The following is a 27,119-nucleotide window of genomic DNA, read 5'->3' as shown; positions in this document are numbered from 1 at the left end:
AGATTTGATCTGGATCCAGCTCCAGGTGAGCTGGATCAGCCTCTCCTTCCCCACAGCTGGGAATTCCTTTGGGAATTTCCTCTCCTTCTTTCGGGCACCTCCCACTCTCCCAGGTGGATCCAACCCCGATGTCCAACCCGGCCTTGGGCACTGCCAGGGATCCAGGGGCAGCCACAGCAAATCTGGGAATTGCAGCCCAGGCAGGAATTCCTTCCCAAGATCCCAGCCCCATCTCCCCTTTCCCAGTGGGAGCCATTCCCTGTGTCCTGTCCCTCCAGGCCTTGTCCCAAATTCCAGCTCTCCTGGAGCCCCTGCAGGGACTCTGAGCATTCCCTGGAATTTTCCCTTCTCCAGCTGAACATTCCCAGCATTCCCAGATCATTCAGCATTCCCAGGATCCATCCTGGTGACTGGGGAGGACAAACACCATCACTCCCAACATTCCCCTTTCCTTCTTTCCCAGTTTATCCCAGCACGATCCGGGATATCCCGGGGGTGGGTGGGATCGGTTTTCCCGGCCATTCCCCCAATTCCCAGCACAATCCCAGCCCCTCCCCAGCAGGGTGGGGGCAGAGCCCTCGAGTCCACCCAAGACACAACAAAAACATTCCCAAATTATCAGCACCAATCCCAAACCAGCCCCAGCCCCCTCAGCAGGACCCTAAACCCGGCGACCTCGGGGTGCCCCAAACCCACCCCGGCCCCAAAAACCCAGCACCAGGGAAAAGCTGCTGCTGTCACCACTTCCCAAAATCGGAGCAGGGACACAGAAAGAGGGAAGTGCTGCGGTTTGGGGCTCCTCTCCCTCCTCCCCCCGCTGATAAAGGGACGTCCCTGGGTGGGGGGACAGGCGGCGTCCCCGTGTCACCGCTCCGGAGGTGGCACTGCCAGAGCCACCACCAGCACCAGGTAACGCCGTGGTTCTGCAGGGATGGGAAAAGTTGGGAATTCTGGGCACTGGGGGTGGGAAAAGTTGGGAATTCTGGGCACTGGGGGTGGGAAAAGTTGGGAATTCTGGGCACTGGGGGTGGGAAAGGTTGGGAATTCTGGGCACTGGGGGTGGATTGTGAAGGATCCTTTTGGGATGAGCCTCGTCCATCTCCTGCCGGGAGCCAGGGAAGTGCCTGGAATTCCAGGAATCAGATCCAGGGGATCACATCCATCCCTCATCCCAAGGAATGGTGTCCCATCATCCTGGTCCCATCATCCCACGGTCCCTCTTTCTCTCTGGGTTTTGGGATGTGATGGAGCTGAAGGGTCCCACACCAGGAATGTCCCCTCTCCGTGCTCCTTCCTGTGCCAAAAAGTGACTTTTAACCTGCAGGGTTAGGTGGGAGATGGGGGAAAAATCCCTCCCTCTGATGGTGGGGAGGTTCTGGAATGGAATTCCCAGAGATTTGTGGCTGCCCCATTCCTGGAGGTGTCCAAGGCCAGGCTGGGCAGGATTTGCAGCCACCTGGGACAATGGGAAGCGTCCCTGCCCTTGGGAATGAGATGAGATTTCAACCCCTCCCATCCCAACCCATTCCTTAAATCCCATTTAGGGACACCAGGGACACTTTTCCCTCCCCAGGCCGCTCATCCAGCCTCACACCAAAAGTGTTTCCCTAGAAATCCTTACAAGCCTGGAATTCCAGGAGCACAGGTCCCCATCCTGAGGGATCCCATCCCGCCCTGAGCAGCCCCAAGGAATCGAAACTGGGAGAAACCCCAGAGAAGAAACGAAACTTGGCACCAGCAGGAGCCGGGGGCTGGATCCCGGCTCTTCCTTCCCCTTCCTGCACAAATCCCGTGACAATTTGTGGTTTTACACCGTCCCCCCCTCCCAGCACCAACACCCAGGGGCCACCCCAGCCATTGGCTGTGCTCCTAGTCTGGGAAAAATCCCAAGCAAAGCTCTCCGGAGCGGGAAATCCACCCCGAAATCCAAGGAGCAGCGAGGAAATTGGAGACAGATGTGGGGGAAGGAGGGGATGGGGGAGAGGGAAAGGCCAGAGCTGGGGGCTGGGAGAGGCCTCGCCCCTCGAGACCAGAGGATTTGGAGAAGGATCTCAACTCTGAGCACTGGTTTCCCTGATACTGGGGGAAAATTCAGGGTGGAATTATTCTGGTTTGTCACGGAGAGATGAGGGGTGAAACTGAAAGGAATGTCAGGAGTTTGTCTGGAGCTGCAAAAGACCATAAAACATTTTTAATAATTCTCTGTTTATTTTTGGTTTTCCTCTTATTTTCCTTTTCTTGGTTTCCTCTTCTGTTTCTTTGTTTTTCTCTTCTTGGTTTCTTTGTCTTTTTCCTTTTTCCTTTTTCCTTTTTCCTTTTTCCTTTTTCCTTTTTCCTTTTTCCTTTTTCCTTTTTCCTTTTTTCCTTTCTTTCTTTTCCTTCTCCATTTCCTTTTTTCTCTTGCTCCTTCCTTCCTTCCTTCCTTCCTTCCTTCCTTCCTTCCTTCCTTCCTTCCTTCCTTCCTTCCCTTTTCCCTTTTCCCTTTTCCCTTTTCCCTTTTCCCTTTTCCCTTTTCCCTTTTCCCTTTTCCCTTTTCCCTTTTCCCTTTTCCCTTCCCTTTTTATTTTCCTCCCCGTGCTGGGGACTGATCTGATTCCAGCGGTTTTTCCAGCTGGATTTATCCCACAGGGATCCATCCCAAGGTCCTCAGCCACCTCCTTGTCCCAGGGTCCCCTGTGCCAGGGTGTCCCCGTGTCCCCTGGCAGTGCCACCATGCGCCTGCCCCACTGCCTGGTGCTCCTGGCCAGCCTCGTCCCGCCAGGTATGGGGACAATGACACCCCTGGGATTGTCCCCTGTGGGGCTGGAGGCCGGGAATGGCCCCGACGTGGGTGGGGGTGGGAATTTGGGGGATCCCAAGGCTGCTCCTGGGGGGATTTGCCATGATCCCACACTGCTGACGGGCAGAGATGGGGTGACATGGGGACAGCCAGGCCACGGCAGCGAGGACAAGGAGCCAGGGTGAGTGAGGAAAGGGGGTGGGGAAACAAATTCCAGAGCCCAGGAGGTCGCTTTTCCCTTTTCCCTCATTATTTAGGCTCGGAAGATCCAGCTTTTCCCAGTTATCTCCCCCTTCTCCACCCCAAAACCTCCCCTTGGGGGGGTTTATCCCAAATCCCGCCTCCTCTCCCACCTTCCCTGTGGACGTGGAGGGACGTGGGGACACTTCAGGCTCCTGATCCCGAGTTTCCCTGGCGCAGCCCTCGGCTCCTGGGGGGTCTCCTACCCCGAGTCCCTGCAGGCCAGCGGGGGGTCCTGCCTGGTTGTCCCCTGCACCTTCAGCTACCCCGAGGATGTGACAACGGCCGACGGCATCGTGGCCATCTGGTACAGGGACTACGACGGCCAGCGGACGCTGGTGTTCCACTCCGCCACCCCCCAGGATGTGGATCCCCATTTTGGGGGTCGTGCCCAGCTCCTGGGGGACCCCACGGCCCGGAATTGCACCCTGCTGCTGCGGGGGGTGACACCAGGGGACAGTGGCCCCTACAGGTTCCGCTTCGAGATCATCAACGGCGACCGCTGGTCGGCATCACGGGACGTGGCGCTGAGCGTTTCGGGTGGGTAAAACGCCGAAATTCCCAAAAAATTCCCTTCCTGCACATTCCATGCGCTCACCCTGCCCTCTGCTCTCCATCCCAGAGGATCTGGAGCGTCCCAGTGTCACCATCAGCGAGGAGCTGACCGAGGGACAGAGATCCACCTTGGAGTGCGCCACGCCCTACGTCTGTCCCGGGGGTGACATCGTCCTGCACTGGCAGGGCTACGACCCCCGGGTGTCCGAGGTGTCCGGCCGTGTCCAGCTGGACACCAGCGGGGTCAGCCGCCAGGTGACCCTGACCAGCTCCTTCTCCTGGAAGGACCATGGCAAGAAGCTGCTCTGCCAGGTTTCCGTCGGATCCAAGAGGGCGAGCACGGAGGTGGCGCTGCGGGTCAGGCGTACGTGGGGTGGGGACAGGGGACACCTCTGCCACGGCCACCATGTCCCCCTCCTGCCACCCACCCCCTCCTTCCCCGCAGCGTTTTCCTCCTGCTTCTCCCTCCCTTTCCTCCTCCTTGGCCACGTCTGTCCTTTAGGTGCCACATCCTGCCACCCTGTCACGATCCGCTCAACCCGAGCGGGAGTCGTGGTGGATCGTTCAACCCCAGGGCGCAAAAGACAAAAGCAAGAGACTCAGGTTTTATTCAGCAGAAAGCAGCAATGCAGTTTGTGGCGTGAAAACAATTCAGTTTTGTGATAGAGAAGAGAGAGAGAGAGAGGTAAATGAAACAAAGTTAAAAGGGAGAGAGAGACAGAGAGAAAGGATGGGGAATAGCTACCAACAGAAGGGACGCATCCTCGAGTTGTCTGATGACAGGCATGTCTTTGATCCATTGGGGAGAAAGAGATCTCAAAGCCTCTTTAAGAAAGTCACTTTTTATAGTCCTTTTCCAAAGTGAGTGGCCTCTGTCCAAAAGGTGGGGAGATTTATGGACTATTGTATGCGGAGATCATTGCTCCATGAAGCAGGTGCTGGAACAGGGCGCTATAAGCAGCACCTGCTCGTGCCATGGCAGCACCAGGCACAGCTACAGACAGTCCTGGGCAAGCATCCACCTGGGCCAGGCCAGAACTCAGGTCCAGAGTGAGCGGTGGGGCCCTGGGGTGGGGCCCTCAGTCTCTGATGATGGTCGTGAGGCAGATCAGAGAAACTTTGGACCGACTCTTCCACTCTACTTCCCTTCAGTGTTTTCCTGCTGCTTCTCCCTCCCTTTCCTCCGCCTTGACCACACCTGTCCTTTAGGTGCCACCTCCTGCCACCCACCTCCCTTTTCCCTGTCCCAGGGCGGTGGCAGCACCCTGTGCCCACCACGTCCCTCTGTCCCGCAGACACCCCCAAGGACACCCAGGTGTCGCTGAGCCCTTCCTCGGGGAACATCGGCGTGGGTGACAACGTCACCCTGAGCTGCCAGGTGGGCAGCAGCCACCCCCCGATCTCGGGGTACCGCTGGTACAGGGACGGGGTGGCCGTGGGCACCGAGCGGGTGCTGGCGCTGCGGGGCGTGCGCCGGGAGGACCACGGGCGGTACCACTGCGAGGCCCACAACGCCCTCGGCACCGGGGTGTCACCTCCTGCCACCCTCCACGTGTTCTGTAAGTGCCACCGGAGCTCTGAGCGGGTGGGACAGGGCTGAAGTCCCAGACTGGGACTGGGGTGGAGGTGGCCGGTGATGCTGGAGGTGCGGGAATTGTGCCACGCCTGTCTTTGTGATCCCAGAAAACAGGGAGGGATTTCCAGCTGAGCAAAGCTGGGAAGGGCTTGGGAGCTTGTGGAGATGCAGAGCTGCGGTGGGAAGGGATCTTACGGATCTTTCCCACCCCTGCCATGCTCAGCGGCTCTTCCTGGGCACTTCTAGGGATCCAGGGCCAGCCATGGCTTCTCTGGGAATTCCAGCCCAGCACCCCCACAGGGAAGGGAAGAGGCTCCTCTTCCCACCAGATCCAGCAGCAAGGACAAATCCCAGCCTTCCCTGCCTGAGCTGGAATCCCACAGGGAGCATCTCCCCCCAGAGGGGTCCCTGTGCTCCCCCCAAAGCCCCTTGTGCCCACCCTGAGGGGTGGAAGACCCTTCCCCACCCACCACGAGTGGGGCTTTGCTCTAAACCCAGCTGTCCCCAGCTGGTGGCAGGGGACAAACCCAAACGTCCCCCAGCTGCGTTGTCACAGCTTTTATCTTCTCCCAGGCTCTGGAACGGGGGATTTGAGGTGGCTCCTGTCTCCAGGGCCATCCTGAGCGTGTCCCTTCTCCCTCAGCCGCGGAGATCTCGGCCAGCCCCGCGGCCGAGGTGCGCGAGGGGACGGCCACCACCCTGTCCTGCGATGTCCCCGGGCGGGAGGGACACCCCGAGGAGCTGAGCTACACCTGGTACAAGAACAGCGCCTGGCTCAAGGAGGGCCCGGCCCACACCCTCCTGTTCCCCGCCGTGAGCGCCGCCGACGCCGGCTACTACTCCTGCCAGGTGACCAACAGCCAGGGCAGTGACACGGCCCCGGCCATCAGCCTCAGCGTGACATGTGAGTGCCACCAGCTCCTGCCACACGGCGCCGTGCAAACCCCCCAAAATCCAGGAAATCCCCGAAAAATTCATGGCAAAGCCTCTTCCTGAGCACCCCGGGGGCAGGTGAAGGGAGGACAGGGGGTTTTAGCCCTGCTGGTTGAATGTTATGGGAATGCAACAAATTTTGGCAGTGTGAAGGTGGCATTAAGTGACATTTGGGACAGCATCTCCCACTAATCCTCTCCATTCCGTAAGATTTGGGGAGGTTTCTTATGGAGAATCCATCAGGATAGGAACAACTCAAGGGGTTTTGAAGGGGAAAATAACCCAGCCATGGGTTGGTTGTGACAATTTTGGGGTAAGTCTGACCTGGTGACATTCAGGACAATCCAGGTTGGCTTGGGGACACTTCCCATCCCTGGAAGTGCCCAAGACCAGGTTGGATGCAGCTTGGAGCCACCTGGGATAGCAGAAGTGTCCTTGCCCATGGGACCAGCTGGGATTTAATGTCCCCTCCGGGATTTTCCCTGTGGCCACATCCCGACCTCCACATCCTCTCCCATCCCACAGATCCACCCCGAATTCCCACCCTCACGCTCTTCCAGGACACCCAGGGTGGCCGGCTGGTCATTGTCCGCTGCACCGTGGACAGCCACCCTCCGGCCACCCTGACCATCGACCGCCACGGCGCCGTGCTGGCCGCCAGCGGGGCTCAGGTGGCCACCCCGGGCCAGCGGCTCGGTGTCACCGCCTCCCGCAATTCCCTGCGGCTGGAAATGCGGGATGCAGGACCCCGGGATGGCGGGAGCTACTGCTGCACCGCCAGCAACGTCCACGGCAGCGCCAGCGCCACCAAGGTCCTCGAGATCCGCGGTGAGTCCCGCGGCGTGACGATGAACCAACAGAATTTGGGGACACGGTGGCACCAGGGGACATTGGGGCTGTGTGGTGTCCCCTCCTCAGCGGGGTCAGAGCTGCTTTTGGAGCTGGAGAGGCTCCTGGGTTTTGTTTCCCAAAATGCCAAAAAATTCAGTAAATTTATCCAAACTTTACTGCCCCGTTCATCCCAGCCTGTCACTGGCCCCTGACCCCAAAGTCTGGATAATTTGGGGTGACAGAGGCAGCAGAAGGAAAGAGAATTCCCCCACATCCATGTCCAAGAGGAACGTCCGTTAGGATCCAAAAAAACCCCAAAAGTGACCTCCAGGTCCGATTCCAGAGAAACCAAACCTGGATTTGGGTGTCCCAGAGGGGAACTGGAAGTTGGACAAGGCCCATCCAGTGGGAAGGGGGGACAGGGTCTGTCCTGGGAAAACTCACCTGGATGAACCTGGAAAAAGCGGGAAAGGGTCAGGAAAGGTCCCATTTGCCTGTGCAGTGTCCCCAGGGAGTGTCACCCCCCAAAGACCCCACAGGTTCCAGCGAGGGAGGGGACTTGGGAAAGCCAAACAGGGAATTGCAGCTGGAAGGATCCATGGGAAGGATTTCCCTCTGTCCTGGTTTGGAGGACAGGTGTCTACCAATAAAGGCAAAAGTTTCTCTTTGAAATGGAGAATGTAAACACCCTCCCTTCAAATTATTATAAATTTGAAATTAAGGGGCTCTCAGGCAAAGAGATGGGAATTAGGAATAACAGTTCTTGACTAGGAAAATTAAAATAGAAATGCAGTATTACACAGAACAATCCCAACCCTGCCAGAGTCAGAATCCAAGCTGACACCCGTCAGTCAGTCAGGGTGTTGGCACAGTCCCATTCAATGGTGGCTGCATCCTCCTGCAGGGGCAGATGTGGTTCAGCTGGAGCAGTGCTCCTGGAGAAGGTGCAGTTTCCTCTGAAGCTCCAGGGATGATGTGGAAAGGTCTGGCTTTCCTCTGGAATCCAGTGGCAAAGGCTGCTCTGGTGTTCCAAATGTCAGTTTTGATCTGGGTAGGAAAGGCTTGGCTCCTCCCCTGGCTGGAGCATCTCCCAGTGGGATGATGGAATTTTATCAGTCATGCCCTGGGACTCAGTGGCCATGAACAGGAGATATCTCCTGGAGGGAGGATGGGCTGTGGGAAGATAAAGATGATTGCCCAGCTGGTTTAAAGATGGCCCATGAGCAGATAATGTGTGCCAGGAGATCAGGGTCACTGCCCCACCCAGGTGGGGACAAAATTCACATTTCTGGCCACACCAACCCAACTCACCCTCCTTCCCTGGTATCCCTCTCCCTCCTCCTCCAGCTGCGGGGCTCCTGGTCCAGCCCTCGGCGGAGGTGGCAGAGGGGACAGCGGTCACCCTGACCTGCGTGGGGACAGGGGACAGGGCGGAGGAGCCGCTCTACGCCTGGTACAGGAACGGCCGGAGGCTCCGGGAGGGCTCATTCCCAACCCTGGAATTCCCGTCCATCCGCGGCGACGACGCCGGAACCTTCCAGTGCCAGGTCCGGAGCAGGAACGGCACTGACACGTCGGAGGCTGTCCCGCTCCGAGTGTTCTGTGAGTGAGAATTCCAAAGGGAATTCCTGGGGCTGAGCTCCCACCCTGAGGTTCCCCCCATCCCCACCCACCACGGCCAAGGAGCTCTTGGGAGGGAATGTGGGGAGGGAGAAAAATTCCTTTTGGTGGGTAAATCCGGGAGGAGGAGTTTGGAGGATTTTAAATGGTCATAGAGCCACGAACGGTTTGGATTTGGGGGACCTCAAAGCTCGTCTCATTCTGACCCCTCAGCCACGGGCAGGGACACCTCCCACTAGACCAGGTCCAACCTGGATGTCCAGGAGTTTCTCAGGCAGCACTGGAAGCATCAATCCTTGGATTCTGAGGGTTTTCCCAATGGTGGTTTGGGTTGGGAGGGACCTCAAAGCCCTTTTTATTCCAACTCTTCTCCCCTTGCCAGGGACACATCCCGATTATTTAAAAAAAAATTTTAAAAATTATAATAATAATAATATTCCCAAATAAAAACTCCCATCCAACCTGGACGCTCAGGAGGTGCTGGAAGCATCAACCCCTTGGATTCTGGGAGTTTTCCCAACCTCATGGATCCAGTTTTTCCCCCACAGATCCCCCAAAGCCGCCGGTGCTGAGCTCGTTCCTGCAGAACCGGGGTGGGCGCCTGGGCATCATCCAGTGCTCCGTGGAGAGCGATCCCGAGTCCAACCTCACCCTCCAGAGAGGGGACACTGTCATTGCCTGCACCCAGGGATGTCCCCAAGCCGCCACCAGCCCCAGGGTCCAGGTCACCAGGTCCTACAACAGCCTGAAGGTGGAAATCCGGGATGTGGTGGTGGAGGATGAGGGGATCTACCTGTGCCAGGCTAAGAATTCCCGAGGAACTGCCAGCTCCAGCGTGGATTTCAAGGCTGACAGTGAGTGGGGACGGGGGCAGGGGACAGGGGACAGGATTGTGGCATCTGGGAATGTCCTGGGAGCGTGGGAAGGGAATTCTGGGGGAAGAGGCAAGCTCGGGAGATGGGGGCAGGAGGAGCAGAAATGCCACGTGGAAATGCCACGTGGAAATGCCACGTGGAAATGCCACGTGGAAATGCCACATGGCCACAAAATCCAGACATGGTGGCTCCCCCATGACATTCCAGCCCCTGGCAGGGATTCCCTGGCTGTGTGTGACAGGAACACTGAGCCAAACGTGGCCAGGGGATGTCCCTGGGTTGGTGGCACTGCCAGGCTCAGAGCTGTCCCCGCCATGGCACCGTGGCATCAGCTGGAATTTGCCCTCTGCCGCAGCCACGCTGTCCTATGGTGGCTTTGGGGGGTTGTCACCCCACCGTTGACACAGACCCCGTGTCCTCCTGCCCACAGCTGCCAATGTCACCGTGTCCCCATCCCCCCGCGTGCTGGAGGGTGACAATGCCACCCTCACCTGCCACCTGAGCAGCGGCTCCGCGGCTGTCCCCAACGTCACCTGGTACCACAACGGGCAGCAGATCGCCGAGGGCTCGGCCCCCTCGCTGGTGCTGCGGCCGGTGGCCAGCAGGGACGCCGGGCTCTACCGGTGCCGGGCCAGCACCGCGGGCGGCAGCCGGAGCTCTCCCGATGTCCTCCTGGATGTGCTGTGTGCGTCCCTTTCCCTGTTCCCTTTCCCTGTTCCTTTTCCCCTTCCCTGCTCCCTTTCCCTTTCCCTGTTCCCTTTTCCCGTTCCCTTTCACTCTCCTCTTCGCTTTCCACTTCCCTTTCCCTTCCCCCTTCCCTTCTGTTTCCCTTTTCACTTCCCATTCTCTTCCCCTTTTCCTCTTTTCATTTTCCCCTTTTTCCTTTCCCTCCTCCTTCCCTTTTCCTTCCCCTTTTCCCCTTTTCCCCTTTTCCCCTTTTCCCCTTTTCCCCTTTTCCCCTTTTCCCCTTTTCTTTTTCATTTTCCTTCTCTTCCCCTTATCTCCTTCTCCCCTTTTCTCCTTTTTTCTTTCCCTTTCGCATTCCACTTCCCTTTCCCGTTCCCTTCTGTTTCCTCTTTCACTTCCCATTCTCTTCCCATTTTCCCCTTTTCCTTTTAATGTTCCCTTTTCCTTTTCCCATTCCCTTTCCCTATCCCTTTTCTTTTACCATCCCCTTTTCCTTTCCCTTCACCACGCCCTTCTCTTTCCCCTTTTCTTTTCCCCTTTTGCTTCCTTTAATTTTCCTTCCCCTCTCCCTTCCCCTTCCCTTTTCCCTTTTTCCCTTTTCCCTGTCCCCAGAGCGGTGACCGCTCCCCAGGACCCCTCTCCCGACGGCATTCCCAGCCTCTCACCCCGTTCCCCCTCACAGACGCCCCTCGGGACCCTCTCCTGACGGCTTTCCTGGAGGCCGAGCGAGGCTCCCTGGCCATCTTCCAGTGCTCCGTGGCCAGCAACCCCCCAGCCCAGCTGGCCCTGCTCCGGGACCAGGAGCCGGTGGCCACCAGCGCGGGTGGCAGCAGCCCGCGGGTCACCGTCTCCGCTGTCCCCAACTCGCTGCGGGTGGAGATGCGGGAGGTGACGCCGGCAGACGACGGCAGCTACCGGTGCACGGCCACCAACGCGCACGGCTCGGCGGAGCGGCGGCTGCAGCTGCGCGTGCAGGGTGGGGCTGGGATTGGGGATGGGAGCGGCTCGTCCCGTGGGAATGACCGTGTGTGTGGTGCCAGCGCCACCGGGTCCCATCAGTGCCACCAGATCCCTCCCAGTGCCATCGGATCCCTCCCAGTGCCACCAGATCCCATCAGTGCCATCAGATCCCACCCAGTGCCACCGGGTCCCTCCCAGTGCCACCGGGTCCCATCAGTGCCACCGGGTCCCTCCCAGTGCCACCAGATCCCATCAGTGCCATCAGATCCCACCAGTGCCATCAGATCCCTCCCGGTGCCACCAGATCCCATCAGTGCCACCAGATCCCGCCCAGGGCCACCGGGTCCCATCAGTGCCACCAGATCCCTCCCAGTGCCACCAGGTCCCACCCAGTGCCACCATGTCCCACCCAGTGCAGTCCATCCCATGGGAATGACCACATGTGTGCTCCCAGGGCCACCAGATCCCTCCCAGTGCCACCAGATCCCTCCCAGTGCCACCAGATCTCACCCAGGGATGGGACGGCCCATCCCATGGGAATGACCACATGTGTGCTCCCAGTGCCACCAGGTCCCACCAGTGCCACCCCCTGCCCATATTCCAATACCTCAGCCCCGGGCATGTCCAGGAGGAGTTGGGGACACTCTAAGGGGACAGGGAGCAGCAATGTCACATCGGAGCTGTCCCAAATCCTTGGACAGAGTGGGAATGTCACACCCCACAGGTTATGGAAGTGACAAGGGGACACTGGCAGTGCCAAGCTCTGCCCTGTCCCCTCTGAGGTGGCACTGTCCCTGCTCCAGCCACCAGGGTCCTGATCTCACCGTCCTCGGAGGTGCTGGAAGGTGACAACGTCTCCCTGACGTGCCAGGTGGCCGGAGAGCCACCGGGTGACACCGTCTACTCCTGGTACAAGGACAGCAAGTGGCTCCAGGAGGGTCCTGACAGTGTCCTCGTGCTGTCCCGTGTCACCAGCGCTGCCACCGGGCCCTACCACTGCCGGGCCCGGGGCTCCGCGGGGACCAGCGCGTCCCCCGCTGTCACCCTGAGCGTCTGGTGTGAGTGGGACACACCAGGGGACAGAGAGAGGAGAGGGAACGGGGTGGGATGGGATGGGATCAATGGGATCAATGGGATCAATGGGATGGGGTCAATGGGATCAATAGGATCAGTGGAATGGGAAGGGGATGGGATGGGATGGGATGGGATCAATGGAATGGGATCAATGGGATCAAGGGGATCAATAGGATGGGATGGGGTCAATGGGATCAATGGGATCGATGGGATGGGATCAAGGGGATCAATAGGATGGGACGGGGTCAATGGGATGGATGGGATGGGATCAATGGCCTGGCAAGGCATGGCATGGGATCAATAGGATCAATAGGATCAATAGGATGGGATGGGGTCGATGGGATGGGATCAATGGGATTGATGGGATGGGATGGGGATCAATGGGATCAACGGGATCGATGGGATGGGATGGGATGGGATGGGATGGGATGGAATCAATGGGATCAATGGCCTGGCAAGGCATGGCATGGCATCAATGGGATCAATGGGATCGATGGGATGGGATGGAATCAATGGGATCAATGGGGTGGCATAACGGGATGGGATGGAATGGGACGGGGCAGGATAATGGAATGGAATGGAATGGAATGGAATGGAGTGGAGTGGAGTGGAGTGGAGTGGAGTGGAGTGGAATGGAATGGAATGGAATGGAATGGAATGATGCCATTGGGATGCTGCCATTGGGATGTCACCACTGGGATGGCACCGATGGGATGTCACCGAGCTGGCCGCTGTCCCCTCCTGTGTCTCGGGGGTCTCTGGGTGCATCCTCGGCTCTGTCCCCCCACCCCGGGCAGACCCCCCACGGACCCCAGTGCTCAGCACCTTCCTGGAGCCTCCGTGGGGCCAGCGCGGGATCCTGGAGTGCTCCGTGGACAGCTCCCCGCCGGCACGGCTGGCCCTCTTCAAGGACGGGGCCCTGGTGGCCTCCTCGGCGCTGTCACCGCCTGTCCCCCGGCCACGGCTCAATGTCACCTCGGCCACCAACGCGCTGCGTGTCCGTGTGCACCCCGTGCTGCTGCAGGACGAGGGACAGTACCGGTGCGTGGCCACCAACGCCCACGGCAACGCCAGCACGGCCGGGAACTTCTCTGGAGGCGGTGAGGGAATGGGAACGGGGATGGGAATGGGATGGGAATGGGAATAGGAATAGGGTGGAAAGAGGATGGAGAGTTGGGAATGGGAAAGGGAACGGGAATAGGGGTGGGAATAAAAATGGGAATGGGAACGGGAATGGGGGACAGGGATGGGAATGGGAATGGGGATGGAATGGGATCTATGGAATAGGAATAGGAATAGGAATAGGAATAGGAATAGGAATAGGAATAGGAATAGGAATAGGAATAGGAATAGGAATAGGGTGGGAAGGAGATGGAGAGTTGGGAATGGGAGTTGGAAAGGGAAAGGGAATGGGAACAGGGATGGGAATGGAAATGGAAATGAGAATGGGGATGGGGATGGGAACGGGGACAGGAAAGGGAACGGGAAAGGGAATGGGAATAGGGATGGGGATGGGAATGGGAATGGAAATGGGGATGGGGATGGGGATGGGGATGGGAATGGGAATGGTGTCACCTGTGGGTTGTGGTGGCTGTTCCCTCTTTTTGCTGTCCTGCAACTCCCTGACTTTTCCCACTCTGGAAAATGAGGGATCACCCCTTTCTCCTCCCCTCCTTGCAGCCGCCCGGGTCTGGATCCGGCCGTCCCCAGCCGTGCGGGAAGGGGACAATGCCACCCTCACCTGCGCGGTGGCAGGAGGGGACCAGGACGTGCTGAGCTACACCTGGTACCGGAACCAGGTGTGGCTGGGCACCGGCTCCTCCCAAAACCTCACCTTCCCTGCGGTCACCGCCTCCGACGCCGGCTCCTACCAGTGCTCCGTACAGACCCCGGCCTGGAACCACAGCGCCACCCCTGCCACCCTCAGCGTCCTCTGTGAGTCCCCAGGGGCAGCTCGGTGTCACTTGGTGTCACTCAGTGTCACCCCTCAGTCGGTTCTGTTGGCTGGAGAGACGGTGCAGTAAGGCCTGGTTTTATTTGGGGGGGGTAATTAATTAGTGGGGCTCAAAGAATGTATTCCAGAGGATAATTAAGCCAAGCTTTACACTCCAGATCTGCCCAGAGACCCCAAAATCTTCAAGTTTCCTTGTGCTCCACACCAAACCCTCAGGAAAATCCTTGGCTTTCAGAAATTAATGCTGGATTTAGGACCATTTTTTTTTTTTTTTTTTTTTTTTTTTGGGAAAATCAAAACCAGACTTTGCTTTAAAAAAAAAAAAAAAAGGAAAAAATGTTGTTGTGAGTTAGAACAGGAGGGTTTTTTCCCCTTTTTATGAGAAAAAGATGGTGTTAATTTATAAATCTTCACGATGAATGTGGGATGGATGGAGGCTCTGGAGCACGGGGAACCCTTGGCATGAAGGAGTTGGAGCAGCAGGAGCAGCTGAGGGAGCTGGAAAGGGGCTCAGCCTGGAGAAAAGGGGGATCAGGGGGGACCTTGTGGCTCTGCACAACTCCCTGACAGGAGGGGACAGTTCCCAAGAACAAGGGACAGGACAAAGGGACTGTGCCAGGAGAGGTTTTGGTTGGATATTGGGAATTTTCCACCTGGGAAGGGCAGCGGTGGAGCTCCACCGTCCTTGGGACAGCTTGGATCACCTCAGAGCTCTTTCCCACCATTCCAATCCCAACATTATCATTCCAATTCCCAACAATCCCACCGCTATCCCGTTCTCCGTGGTTTCCCCCACCCCGCAGACCCCCCCAGGAACCTGCGGCTGCAATCCTTCGTGGAGAGCAGCCGGGGCGCGGCCACCATCCTGCTGTGCGCCGTGGACAGCAGCCCCCCGGCGCGGCTCACCCTGCTCCGGGGGGGACACCCGCTGGCCTCCAGCCCCCCCGGGGGAGGTGACACCCCCCGGCAGAGCATCCGCGTGTCCCCCTCTCCCAACGCGCTGCGCGTGGAATTGCGGGAAGCGTCCGAGGAGGATGAGGGTGAATACGAGTGCCGGGCGCGCAGCGCCCTCGGTGTCGCCCGCGCGTCCCTCACGCTCCGCGTGCAAGGTGAGGAGAGGGGACGAACTCTTGGGGACACTCCCAAGCAGGGCGCAGGTTTGGGGGTGCCCAGTTTTGGAGGAGCTGCAGCGGTGAGAGGGCGAGGTTGGGTTTGAAATTTGGGGGGCTTCAATGGGAAAACGCGGCCAAAATCCTTCTCCGCTCCCCCGCAGCCACCAGGGTGCTGGTGCGACCCTCGGCCGAGGTGGCGGAGGGGACAGAGGTGACATTGACGTGCCAGGCCCCCCACGCGCAGCCGGGGACACTCTACACGTGGCTCAGGAACGGGCGGTGGGTGACAGAGGGACCCGAGCCCTCGCTGGCGCTCCGCGGCCGCCGCTCCGACGCGGGGCTCTACAGCTGCAGGGCGGGCCGGGGTCCCCCCGCGCCCCCCGCCGCCCTCGCCGTGCTCTGTGAGTGGGGGGCGACACCCCCGGGGGGACAGGAGGGGGACACCGGGATGTGGCTGCCCGGTGTGTGTCGCCACCCCGCGACAGGCGGCGACAGTGCAGGGTGGTTTTTTGGGGGGGTGACACACGCGCTGTCCCTGTCGCCGCAGACGCCCCGCAGCAGCCGAGCTTCGTGGCGCTGCTGGAGCCGCGCGGGGGGCGGCGGGCGGCGCTGCTCTGCTCGGCCGACGGTGTCCCCTCGCCGGACATCGCCGTCAGCAGGGGACAGGGCCACCCACCCCTGGCCACCAACCGCGGTGGCACTTCCGACCCCCGCTTCGAGGTGCGGGCCACCCCCACGTCGCTGCGGGTGGCGATGGCGGAGCTGGAGCCTGGGGACGCGGGGCTCTACCTGTGCTCGGCCACCAACAGCCGCGGCTCGGTGGCCACGTCCCTGCGGCTGGAAGTGCCAGGTGAGCTGTCCCCAAGTCCCCAAAAGTCCCCAAATTTGTGGGGTTGTCCCTTTGGGAGCTTCCTTGAGTCGCCACTGTCCCTCCTCAGGGGTCACGCTGAGCGTGGAGCCATCGCAAGAAGTCCCCGAGGGCACCGAGGCCACCATGAGCTGCTCGGCCACCGCCTGGGGGGACAAAGGTGACAACTACACGTGGTACCGCGACGGGAGGTGGCTCTGGGAGGGACCCTCCGCTTCCTTCGTCCTCAGCCGCGTGTCCAGCGCCGACCGCGGCTCCTACCAGTGCCGGGCCAGCGGGACGTGGGGCACGGCCACCTCTGTCCCCGTCAGCCTCAGCGTCCTCTGTGAGTGTCCCCAGCGCCACCAGCCCCTGCCACTCCTGTCACCTCCGCGAGGGCAGCGGGGTTTCCTCCTCTCCCTTAGGGGATTTTTCCTTAGGTGGATTTGGGGTTAAAATGCTCCAAAATAGGAATTCTATGGTTGGGTGTGGAATGAGGGAATATGGGAAGCCACCAGGGAAGAGATGGATGGGATGGGGATGATCCAGGGTCTTGGTGACCTGGGGAAGGGGATTTTGTGGGGTTTTTTAGGTGGATTTGGGGCCAAAAAGCTCCAAAACTGAGGAATTCTTTGGTTGGGTGTGGAATAAGAGGCTGGGGAATAAGGGAAGCCACCAGAGCAGGGATGGATGGGATGGGGATGATCCAGGATGGAAAAAGGATGAGTTAGGAAGCTCTTGGTGAGCTGGGGAAGGGGATTTTTTGGGGGTTTTTTAGGTGGATTTGGGGCCAGAATGCTCCAAAATAGGAATTCTATGGTTGGATGTGGAATGATGGAATATGGGAGGCCACCAGGGAAGAGATGGATGGGGTGAGGATGATCCAGAATGGAAAAGGGATGAGTTAGGAAGCTCTTGGTGACCTGGGGAAGGAGATTTTGGGGTTTTAAGGATTGATCCTTCAGAAGTTGGATTTGGAGTCAAAAAGCCCCAAACTGAAGGATTGTCCAGCTGGGGTGGGAGCAAAAGCCTGGAGGGGGAGTGATGATGATCCAAGCTGGAGGAGGGATACATCAGGAAACTTTTGGGAAAAGGATCTGGGGCTGTTTTTTAGGATTGACCCCTCAAAAATCAGATTTGGAGCCCAAAAGCTCCAAGCCAGGAAACTCCTCCAGCTTTGGGGTGGCGAGACAAGGAGTGGGGAGGGTTTGAATCACCCAGCACCGGGATGAGCGGGATGGGACAGACCCACTTTTGGTGGCCAGCTGGTGGCTGTGACACCCTCCGTGTCCCCTCCCAGACGCTCCTCGGGAAGTCTCGGTCAGCACCTTCCTGGAGAACCGCAGCGGGCGCGGGGCCATCGTGCTGTGCACGGCCGAGAGCCACCCGCCCTCCCGGCTGGCCCTGCACCACCAGGGCCACCTGCTGGCCACCAGCCTGTCCCCTGCCGCCACCCCGGGGCTCCGGGCTGTCCCCTCGCACAACGCGCTGCGCCTGGAGCTGCTGGCCGCGGGGACAGCGGCTGGCGGGCGCTACGTGTGCGTGGCCACCAACGCCCTGGGCAACGCCACGGGCAGCGCGGACTTGGATGTGCACAGTGAGTGGGGGGAAAAAAAAATCCTAAAAAATCCTAAAAAAATCCTTAAAAATCCTAAAAAAATCCTAAAAAAAAAATCCTTAAAAAATCCTTAAAAAATCCTAAAAAAATCCTAAAAAAATCCTTTAAAAATCCTCAAAAAATCCTTTAAAAATCCTTAAAAAATCCTTCAAAAATCCTCAAAAAATACTAAAAAATCCTTTAAAACTCCTCAAAAAATCCTAAAAAAAAATCCTAAAAAAAATCCTAAAAAAATCCTAAAAAAAATACTTTAAAAATCCTCAAAAAAATCCTAAAAAAATCCTAAAAAAAATTCCTAAAAACATCCTAAAAAATCCTTAAAAAATCCTCAAAAAATAATAAAAAATCCTTTAAAAATCCTAAAAAAAATCCTAAAAAAATCCTAAAAAAATCCTAAAAAAATCCTAAAAAAATCCTTTAAAAATCCTTTAAAAATCCTAAAAAAATCCTCAAAAAATCCTTAAAAAATCCTAAAAAAATCCTTTAAAAATCCTAAAAAAAATTCCTAAAAACATCCTAAAAAATCCTAAAAAAATACTTTAAAAATCCTCAAAAAAATCCTTAAAAAATCCTCAAAAAAATTCCTAAAAACATCCTAAAAAAATCCTAAAAAAATTCCTAAAAACATCCTAAAAAAATCCTTTAAAAATCCTAAAAAAAATTCCAAAAAAAATCCTAAAAAAATCCTTTAAAAATCCTCAAAAAATCCTAAAAATATCCTTAAAAATTCTCAAAAAATACTAAAAAAAACTAAAAAAATCCTCAAAAAATCCTTAAAAAATCATCAAAAAATCCTAAAAAAATCATTAAAAAATCCTAAATAGGAACCCCTGGAAGTGGGGAATGGGATTGAGGGAGGGGCTGGCTTGGGGTGGGACGGTAAAATATGGGGGTGGCACTTGTGGGTGTGTTGGGGACACCCTGGGACAGGTGAGGAGTTTTGGGGCACACAGTTTTGGGGATGATGTCCCTTGCAGGGTGGCCTTTAGGACAGGGGACAGTGGCAGGCAGGAGCAGCAGTTGTCCCCACTGTGACCACCCCACCGCGTGTGTCCCCACCCCTGCGTGCCAAGGGGTGTCACCCCAGCGTCCCTTCACCCCTTTTGGGGCACCCCAAGCTCTGGGGTGGCACTGACCCCCCTCTGTCCGCAGCTCTGAGCCACCTGAGGACCTTCCGGGTCCTGTCCTGGCTGCTCGTGGCCACCGTGGCCGTGGCCATCGTGGCTCTGCTGGCCATGAAGGTGTGGCCCAGGTGACGTCCTGAGTGGGGCGGGGTGGGGGGACAGGGACACTGGGACGGCACAGGGACACCGGGATGGGGGACAGAGACACCGGGGTTTGGGGACAGGGACACTGGGATGTGACAGGGACACCGGGATGTGACAGGGACACCGGGATGGGGGACAGGGACACCGGGATGTGACAGGGACACCGGGGTAGGGGCACAGGGACCCCGGGGTTTGGGGACAGGGACACCGGGGTGGGACAGGGACACCGGGGTGGCACAGGGACACTGGGATATGACAGGGACACCGGGGTGGCACAGGGACACCGGGATGGGGGACAGGGACACCGGGATGGGGCACAGGGACACTGGGATATGACAGGGACACCGGGGTGGCACAGGGACACCGGGATGGGACAGGGACACCGGGGTGGGACAGGGACACTGGGATGGGACAGGGACACCGGGATGGGGGACAGGGACACCGAGATGTGACAGGGACACCGGGATGGGGGACAGGGACACTGGGATGTGACAGGGACACCGGGGTGGCACAGGGACCCCGGGGTGGGGGGACAGGGACACCGGGATGGGACAGGGACAGGGACACCGGGATGGGGGACAGGGACACTGGGATATGACGGGGACACCGGGGTGGCACAGGGACACCGGGATGGGGGACAGGGACACCGGGGTTTGGGGACAGGGACACTGGGATGGGACAGGGACCCCGGGGTGGAACAGGGACACCGGGATGGGGGACAGGGACACCGGGGTTTGGGGACAGGGACACTGCGATGGGACAGGGACCCCGGGGTGGGAGTCCCTTGGGTGGCACAGGGACCCCAGGTGGGGGACAAGAACAAGGTGGCATCAAGGCACAGCCCTCGGGGTGGTGGCACGGTGACCCTGGCATGGTGACAAGGACCCCGGGGTGGTGGCACAGCCCCAGGGGTGGCAGCTCCCTCTGCTCCCTGTGCCAGGATCAGGAAATCCCAGAGCTGGTCCCGTGCCGAGGACACCCTGGAGCTGAGGAGCAAACCGGACCTGTCACAGGTGGGGACATCGGGGGGTCACCACAGGCGTGGCTGTCACTGTCACAGGGACGGGAGCTTTGTGGGGACCCAAAATCCCCATCCCAGCCTCGTCCCAGAGGTGCCAGCCCCTCCAGGGCTGCTCGGGATCATCCTCTGTCCCCATGGAATGTCCCCAGCCGAGGACAAGTTGTCCCCAACCTTTTCCAGATGGATGGAGCATCTTGACCTGGTGGCTCTTGGACCCCGTTCCAGCTGTGGCCGCTGGAATTTCCCGATCCTGGCTGGATCCAGGGACTCCCCTGGGGATCCCCCCGCCCCATTCCTGCCCCTCACCCCTTCCCGATGGATTCTTGTCACCTCCTCTTGTCACCGGTGACAGCTCCGGGCTGGGAAAATCCCGGAAAAATAATAAAATGAAACCTGGGGACATCCTGTTTGTCACCACCGTGCTCCTGTCCCGTTTTCCCTGCCCTCCATCCTGGTGTCCCCGTGGAGAGGGGGACACGTGTCCCCAAGCCACCCGTGTCCCCTCGGTGCCTGGGATGAGGGGAGCTGGGCTGGGGGCTCTGCTTGCGGGTGGCAGCGGTGCCGTGTCCCCTCTGGCCGTGTCCCCTCTGGCCGTGTCCCTGCTGCCATTAGAGGTCACTCTGCAGCCACCCGGCCACCGGACACGGCCTCGGGGATGGGATTTTGGGATACGGAGCTGGAGCTTCCCGGGAATGGGGGATTTTGGGGTTTTAATCCCCCTGCCAGAGCAGGATGCTGGGCTGTCCCCATCCCTGTCACTGTTCTTGTCCCTGTCTGTGCCCCCATCCCTGTCCCCATTTCTGTCCCCATCCTCATTTCTGTCCCCACCCTGGTCACCATCCCTACCTCCAGTCCCATCCTTGTCCCCATCCCTGTCCCATTACTGTCCCTATCCCTGTCCCCTCTTGTCTTCCCATCCCCATCCCTGTCCCATCTCTGCCCCATCCCCATCCCTGTCCCCATCCCTGTCCCCATCCCTGTCCCTGTCCTCTGTCCACGGGCAGCACGGCCGCCAGGGTGGTGGCAGTGTCACCGCAGGGTGGCACGGTGGTGACAGCGCGCTGGCAGGGCGGCAGCAGGGCGGTGACAGCGCCGAGGTGACAGCCCGGTGTCACCAACCCTCCCCCCGCGCCTCCGCCCCGCCATCCCCGCCAGCACCGAGGGGCAGCGGGGTCAAACTTTGTCACCTGCGTCCGGCTGGTGACAAAGGTGACCCGGCCGCTCCCTCCCTCGGGCTGGCTGTCACCTTTGCGGGGACCCCCCGCTCCAGAGCCACCGCCCCGCGTCCTCCTCGGCCACCTGCGCCCGCCCAGCCCCCGGCGCGACCCCTCCCCTCCTCCCGCTGCTGCTCTGCCGGCCCGGAGCTCGGGAATGGGGATGGGAATGGGGATGGGAATGGGAATGGGAATGGGATGGGGATGGGAATGGGAATGGGAATGGGAATGGGGATGGGGATGGGAATGGGAATGGGAATGGGAATGGGAATGGGAATGGGAATGGGAATGGGAATGGGAATGGGAATGGGAATGGGAATGGGAATGGCGATGGGGATGGGAATGGGAATGGGGATGGGGATGGGGATGGGAATGGGAATGGGAATGGGAATGGGAATGGGGATGGGAATGGGAATGGGAATGGGAATGGGAATGGGGATGGGGATGGGGATGGGGATGGGAATGGGAATGGGAATGGGAATGGGAATGGGTTGGGATGGGCATCAGGATCAGGATCAAGGCGGGTGTTGGGGCCCCCCAAGCCCACAGCAGGAGCAGGGACAGATTCCAGCTGTTCCCAGCGGGAGCATCCCGCAGTTTGGGGGTGACCCCAGCGGTTTTGGGGTCTCCATGCATGGAGCGATGGGGACAGACCAGGATGGGGCAGAGCCGGGACATCGCTCTGGCGATCCCAAACATCTGAGGAGCAGCTGGGAAAGGTGGGGAGCAGCCGGGAGCGGGATTGGGGTGCCCGGCTGCTCTAACCCGCGCCAGCCCTGCAGGAATTGGGGTGCACAGCCCTGCAGGAATTGGGGTGCCCGGCTGCTCAAACCCGTGCCAGCCCTGCAGGAATTGGGGTGCCCGGCTGCTCTAACCCGTGCCAGGACTGCAGGAATTGGGGTGCCCGGCTGCTCTAACCCGTGCCAGGACTGCAGGAATTGGGGTGCCCGGCTGCTCAAACCCGTGCCAGCCCTGCAGGAATTGGGGTGCCCGGCTGCTCTAACCCGTGCCAGGACTGCAGGAATTGGGGTGCACAGCTCTGCAGGAATTGGGGTGCCCGGCTGTTCTAACCCGTGCCAGCCCTGCAGGAATTGGGGTGCACAGCCCTGCAGGAATTGGGGTGCCCGGCTGCTCTAACCCGTGCCAGGACTGCAGGAATTGGGGTGCCCGGCTGCTCTAACCCGTGCCAGGGCTGCAGGAACGCCCCTGCGGCGGGCACGGAGCCAGCGATTACCTCCGGGCCCTCTCTGAGCTCCTTCTCCTCCTCCCTCGCTCCCTTTGGCGCACGTTAAGCCAAATCCTCGCGTCACATGGTGCCCGAGGCAGGGCCAGGGAATAAGGGCAGGTCAGGAGGTGAACGGGAGGTCACGGATTTGGCACCGGGCACAGGAGCGGGCAGGAACGTGCTCGGCGTTCCCCCCGTGCAGAGGGGCGGGATTTGCTGCCCGCCCCTAATCCCGGAGCTGGCAGCGACAGCAGGAGGGGACAGCGGCGCTGGTGGCTCCTGGTGGGGTTTGTCACCGCGCTGGAGGGGCGGGAGGGGCTGGGAATGAGCGGGGTGTGGTGGCCACCATCCAGGTGTGACACCCCGGTGAGCGGTGTCTGTGTCCCCACGCCGATATGACACCCCTGTGCGCAGTGTCAGTGTCCCCAAGCGGGTGTGACACCCCTGTGGACAATGTTTCGTTGTCCCCATCCCCATGTGACACCCCCGTAAGCAGTGTCGGTGTCCTCATCCCGATGCGACACCCTGTGAGCAGTGTCAGTGTCCCCATGTAGGTGTGGCACCCTTTGAGCAGTGTCACAGTGTCCCCATCCCGATGTGACACCCCTGTGCGCAGTGTCAGTGTCCCCAAGCGGGTGTGACACCCCTGTGGACAATGTTTCATTGTCCCCATCCCCATGTGACACCACTGTGAGCAGTGTCAGTGTCCCCATGTAGATGTGACACCTGTGAGCAGTGTCACAGTGTCCCCATGCAGGTGTGACCCGCCTGTGGACAATGTTATGGTGTCCCCATGCAGGTGTGACACGGTGTGAGCAGTGTCAGTGTCCCCATCCCGATGTGACACCCTGTGAGCGGTGTCAGTGTCCCCATCCCGATGTGAGCAGTGTCACGGTGTCCCCATGCAGGGTGACACCCCGTGAGCAGTGTCAGGGTGTCCCCATCCCGATGTGACACCCCGTGAGCGGTGTCACAGTGTCCCCATGCAGGGTGACACCCCATGAGCAGTGTCAGGGTGTCCCCATCCCGATGTGAGCAGTGTCACAGTGTCCCCATGCAGGGTGACACACCGTGAGCAGTGTCACAGTGTCCCCACCCCCAAGTGACACCGTGTCCCTCTCTGGGCCCCGCTCCAATCCAGCAGCGCAGGATGCAGGAATTCTCCCAGGACATCCTGCGGCCACCCCATTGTCCCCCTTCAGAACCCCCCAAATCCCAGGACGGTCCCAGGGCGTCCCCAGCAGTGTCCCCTGCCTGTCCCCTGTCCCCTGTCCCCTGCGGGGTTTAGCTCCCTACGCAACACCCGCCAAATCCATCCCGCTTGTCCCTCGTCATCCCTGATCCGCCGCGAGCTGGCGACAGCACAACTCGGTGGCACTGGTGGGACACCGCGAGGGGACATCCCCCCTCCCCCGCCACCCCGCTCGGCGTGGAGGTGACACCGCCTCCCTGTCCCCGTGTCACACGTGTCCGCCCCTCGTGGTCCCCTCCTGCCAGGGGGGTGTCCCCAGTGGGGTCGCGGTGTCCCTGTCACACCCCCTCCCCCCGTGCCGTGGGAAGCGGGAGGAATTCGGGGCTCTGTGTCCTCCCAAAATCCACGGGAGGAGCGTCCCACGGGGGGGACAGAGCCCCCCCAGACCCAGCGCTACCGTGGGGGTCCCTCCTGAAATTTATCGGGGTCACTCGGGTCCCTCCTTTTCCTCCTCGTGTCCCCTGCCGCTGTGGGGGTGACACCAGGGTCCCCAAGGCGGGGAGCAGGGGGGGCTGAACCCCCCAAAGGATCCCGTGGAACGGGTAAACTGAGGCACAGATAAAATATTGGGGGGGTTTGGGGGTTGGGGGGGTCACAACCGCTCCTCATTCCCCAAACCAGGATCCGGAGAGGAATTCCTGGAGCTGGGATCCCTGAGGTGAGGAGGGAGAGGGGATCCCGGGAATCGGGATGGGGCGGGAGGGGATCCCAGGAGCGGGATATTCCAGGAGAGGGATCCCAGGAGAGGGATTCCAGGTGTGAGATTCCAGGAGCTGGATCCTAGGAGTGGGATATTCCAGGAGAGGGATCCCAGGAGTGGAATATTTCAGAATCAGGATCCCAGGAGCTGGATCCCAGGAGTGAGATCCCAGGAGCTGGATCCCAGGAGCAGGATATCTCAGGAGCTGGATCCCACAAGCTGGATCCCAGGAGTTGGATATTTCAGGAGCGGGATATTCCTGGAGAAGGACCCGATGAGCAGGGATGGCAGAGGAGGAGATCCCAGGAGAGGGACACAATGAGCAGGGGTGCCAGGAGAGGAAATTCCAGGAGCGGAATCCCAGGTTTAGGATCTCAGGAGCGAGATTTCAGGGTTGGGATGGCAGAGGAGGAAATTCTAGGAGCGGGATCCCAGATTTAGGATCCCAGGTTTAGGGCTGGGATGACAGAGGAAATTCTAGGAGCGGGATCCCAGATTTAGGATCCCAGGTTTAGGGCTGGGATGGCAGAGGAGGAAATTCTAGGAGCGGGATCCCAGGTTTAGGATCCCGGGAGCGAGATTTCAGGAGCAGAGGTTCCAGAAGAGCCGATTCCAGGAGTGGGATCCCAGGAGCGGGATATCCCAGGGCTGGGATGCCGGAGGAGGAAATCCCAGGTTTCGGATCCCAGGATCAGGATCCCAGGATCGGAACCCCACGAGCGGGGACACCACAGGAAGCGATCCAGCAGCGGGATCCGAGGAATGCCGAGAGATCCGGGCTGCCCGGCCCCGCGGCCCCGGACTCGTTTGGGGTGGGGACACCCCGGCTGGCAGCGCTGGCCGGGTCCCCCCGGTGCCACCGGGCTCGGCCACGGGCTCGGTGTCGGGGCAGGGGTGCCCAGGGGGGCTGCGGGGCAGATCCCCCAAGATTTCGTTAAATTTCCTTTAATTTCGTTTAATTCCTTTTTATCAGAGCGGGCGCGGCGGGGCCCGGAGGAGCGCGCCCATCCTCGGGGGAGCCTGGCGGGGTTGGGGACAGCCAGGCCCGGGACTGGGGTGTCCCCAAGGCTTGAGGGGGGTGTCCCCAACCCCTCCGCACCCGGGACACCCCAAACTGCCCGGGAGCGGCCGCTCCGGTGATGGAACCGTGCGGGCCCGGCGGGGCTGGGGACACACCGGGATGTCCCCGAGGGTGACCACGGGGGACACTGCGGGGTGGGCACACTGCTCGGGTGTCCCTGCCCTGTCGCACGGTGCCACTCACAGCCACCCTGATGTCCTTAAAAGCCACCGGGCCATCCCAAACCCGCCACCCACGGCGCGGGAGGGGTGGCCGGTCACGCTCTGTCCTTGTGGCCGTGTGGCCACGTCCACTCACAACGACCGGACACCGCCCTATTGTCCTCGTGTCCTGCACTGTCCCCTCGTGTCCCCGCACTGTCCCCTCGTGTCCCCGCACTGTCCCCATTGTCCCCTCACGTTTAGCCGTGTCCCCTCACTGTCCCCGTGTTTGCCCCGCAGTCTCCCCTTCCCCTCGTGTCCCCTCACGGTCCCCTCGATGTCCCCCCACAGTGTCCCCGTTGTCCCCTCACAGTCACGGGGTTTCTGTCCGGTTTCCCGGTGTCCCCACACAACTCCCGGTGTCCCCACACAATCCCCCCGTGTCCCCACTCAGTCACCTCAAACAGTTCCCGGTGTCCCCAAACAGTTCCCGGTGTCCCCGTACAGTCCCCCCGTGCTTTTCACGGCTCCCCCGTGTTGTGTCCAGTCCCCTCGTGTCCCCACAAAATTCTCCCGTGTCCCCACAAAATTCTCCCGTGTCCCCACGCAGTTCCCCCGTGTCCCCGTGTTTTCTCACAGTCCCCAGTGTCTCCCACAATCTCGTGTCCCCACATTGTCCCCCGCTGTCCCCTCACAATCCCCGGTGTCCTCTCCCGGTCCCCGGTGTCCCTCCGTGTTTTCACAGTCTCTGCGTGTCTCCCACAGTCCGAGTCCCTTCACAGTCCCCCCGTGTCCCCGCACATTCCTCCCGCATCCTCTCAAAATCCACGTGTCCCCACGCAGTCCCCCGCTGTCCCCTCAATGTTCCCCCCGTGTTTTCACAGTCCCTCCGTGTCCTCTCAAAATCCCCGATGTCCCCTCACAGTCCCTGGTGTCTCCCACAGTCCCTCACGGTCCCCCCGTGTTTTCACGGTTCCGGGTGTCCCCTCAAAGTCTCATGTCCCCTCACGGTCCCCACGCGTCCCCTCACAGTCCTCAGTGTCCCCTCAAAATCCCCGGTGTCCCCTCACAGTTCCCAATGTCCTCTTAGTGTCTCCCCGTGTTTTCACAGTGCCCCCCGTGTCCCCTCAGTGTCCCCCGCTGTCCCCTCGCAGTCCCCGGTGTCCCCTCAGTGTTTCCCGGTGTTTCCACAGTCCTCCCGTATTTCCACAGCCCCCCGTGTCCCCTCAGTGTCCCCAGTGTCCCTTCACAATCCCTGGTGTCTCCTCAGTGTTTCCCCGGGTTTCCAAACCCCCCCCCCCCCCGTATTTTCACAGCCCCTCGTGTCCCCTCAGTGTCCCCGCTGTCCCCTCACATCTCCCGGTGTCCCCTCAGTGTCCCCGCTGTCTCTTCGCAGTCCTGGGTGTCTCCTCAGTGTTTCCCCGGGTTTCCACAGCCCCCCCGTATTTTCACAGCCCCCCGTGTCCCCTCAGTGTCCCCCGTGTCCCCTCAGTGTCCCCGCTGTCCCCGCCGCTGTCCCCGCACGGTTCCCGGCCCTGACCCGGCCTCGGCCCCGCT

At 59.7% G+C, this 27,119-nt stretch overlaps 1 protein-coding gene across 1 annotated transcript; it reads left to right on the top strand.

The window, feature by feature from the left end:
* Positions 1–843: 843 nt before the first annotated feature.
* On the top strand, positions 844–20,352 carry SIGLEC1 (sialic acid binding Ig like lectin 1). Its single transcript, XM_056490415.1, has 22 exons — positions 844–909; positions 2,668–2,761; positions 3,200–3,559; positions 3,642–3,938; positions 4,870–5,133; positions 5,794–6,054; positions 6,609–6,911; positions 8,262–8,516; positions 9,083–9,388; positions 9,840–10,094; positions 10,779–11,072; positions 11,860–12,114; positions 12,928–13,230; positions 13,811–14,065; positions 14,888–15,193; positions 15,358–15,597; positions 15,744–16,046; positions 16,135–16,389; positions 17,344–17,640; positions 18,814–18,913; positions 19,870–19,942; positions 20,131–20,352. The coding sequence occupies exons 2-22, from the start codon at positions 2,713–2,715 to the stop codon at positions 20,146–20,148; spliced, it is 5,049 nt and encodes a 1,682-aa protein (XP_056346390.1). The 5' UTR covers positions 844–909; positions 2,668–2,712; the 3' UTR covers positions 20,149–20,352.
* Positions 20,353–27,119: the final 6,767 nt, after the last annotated feature.

The sequence above is a fragment of the Oenanthe melanoleuca genome, chromosome 4 (genome assembly GCF_029582105.1).
Source record: "Oenanthe melanoleuca isolate GR-GAL-2019-014 chromosome 4, OMel1.0, whole genome shotgun sequence".
Taxonomy (NCBI): domain Eukaryota; kingdom Metazoa; phylum Chordata; class Aves; order Passeriformes; family Muscicapidae; genus Oenanthe; species Oenanthe melanoleuca.
Note: the sequence above shows the minus strand (reverse complement) of the source record. Positions and strands in the feature narration are given on the sequence as shown.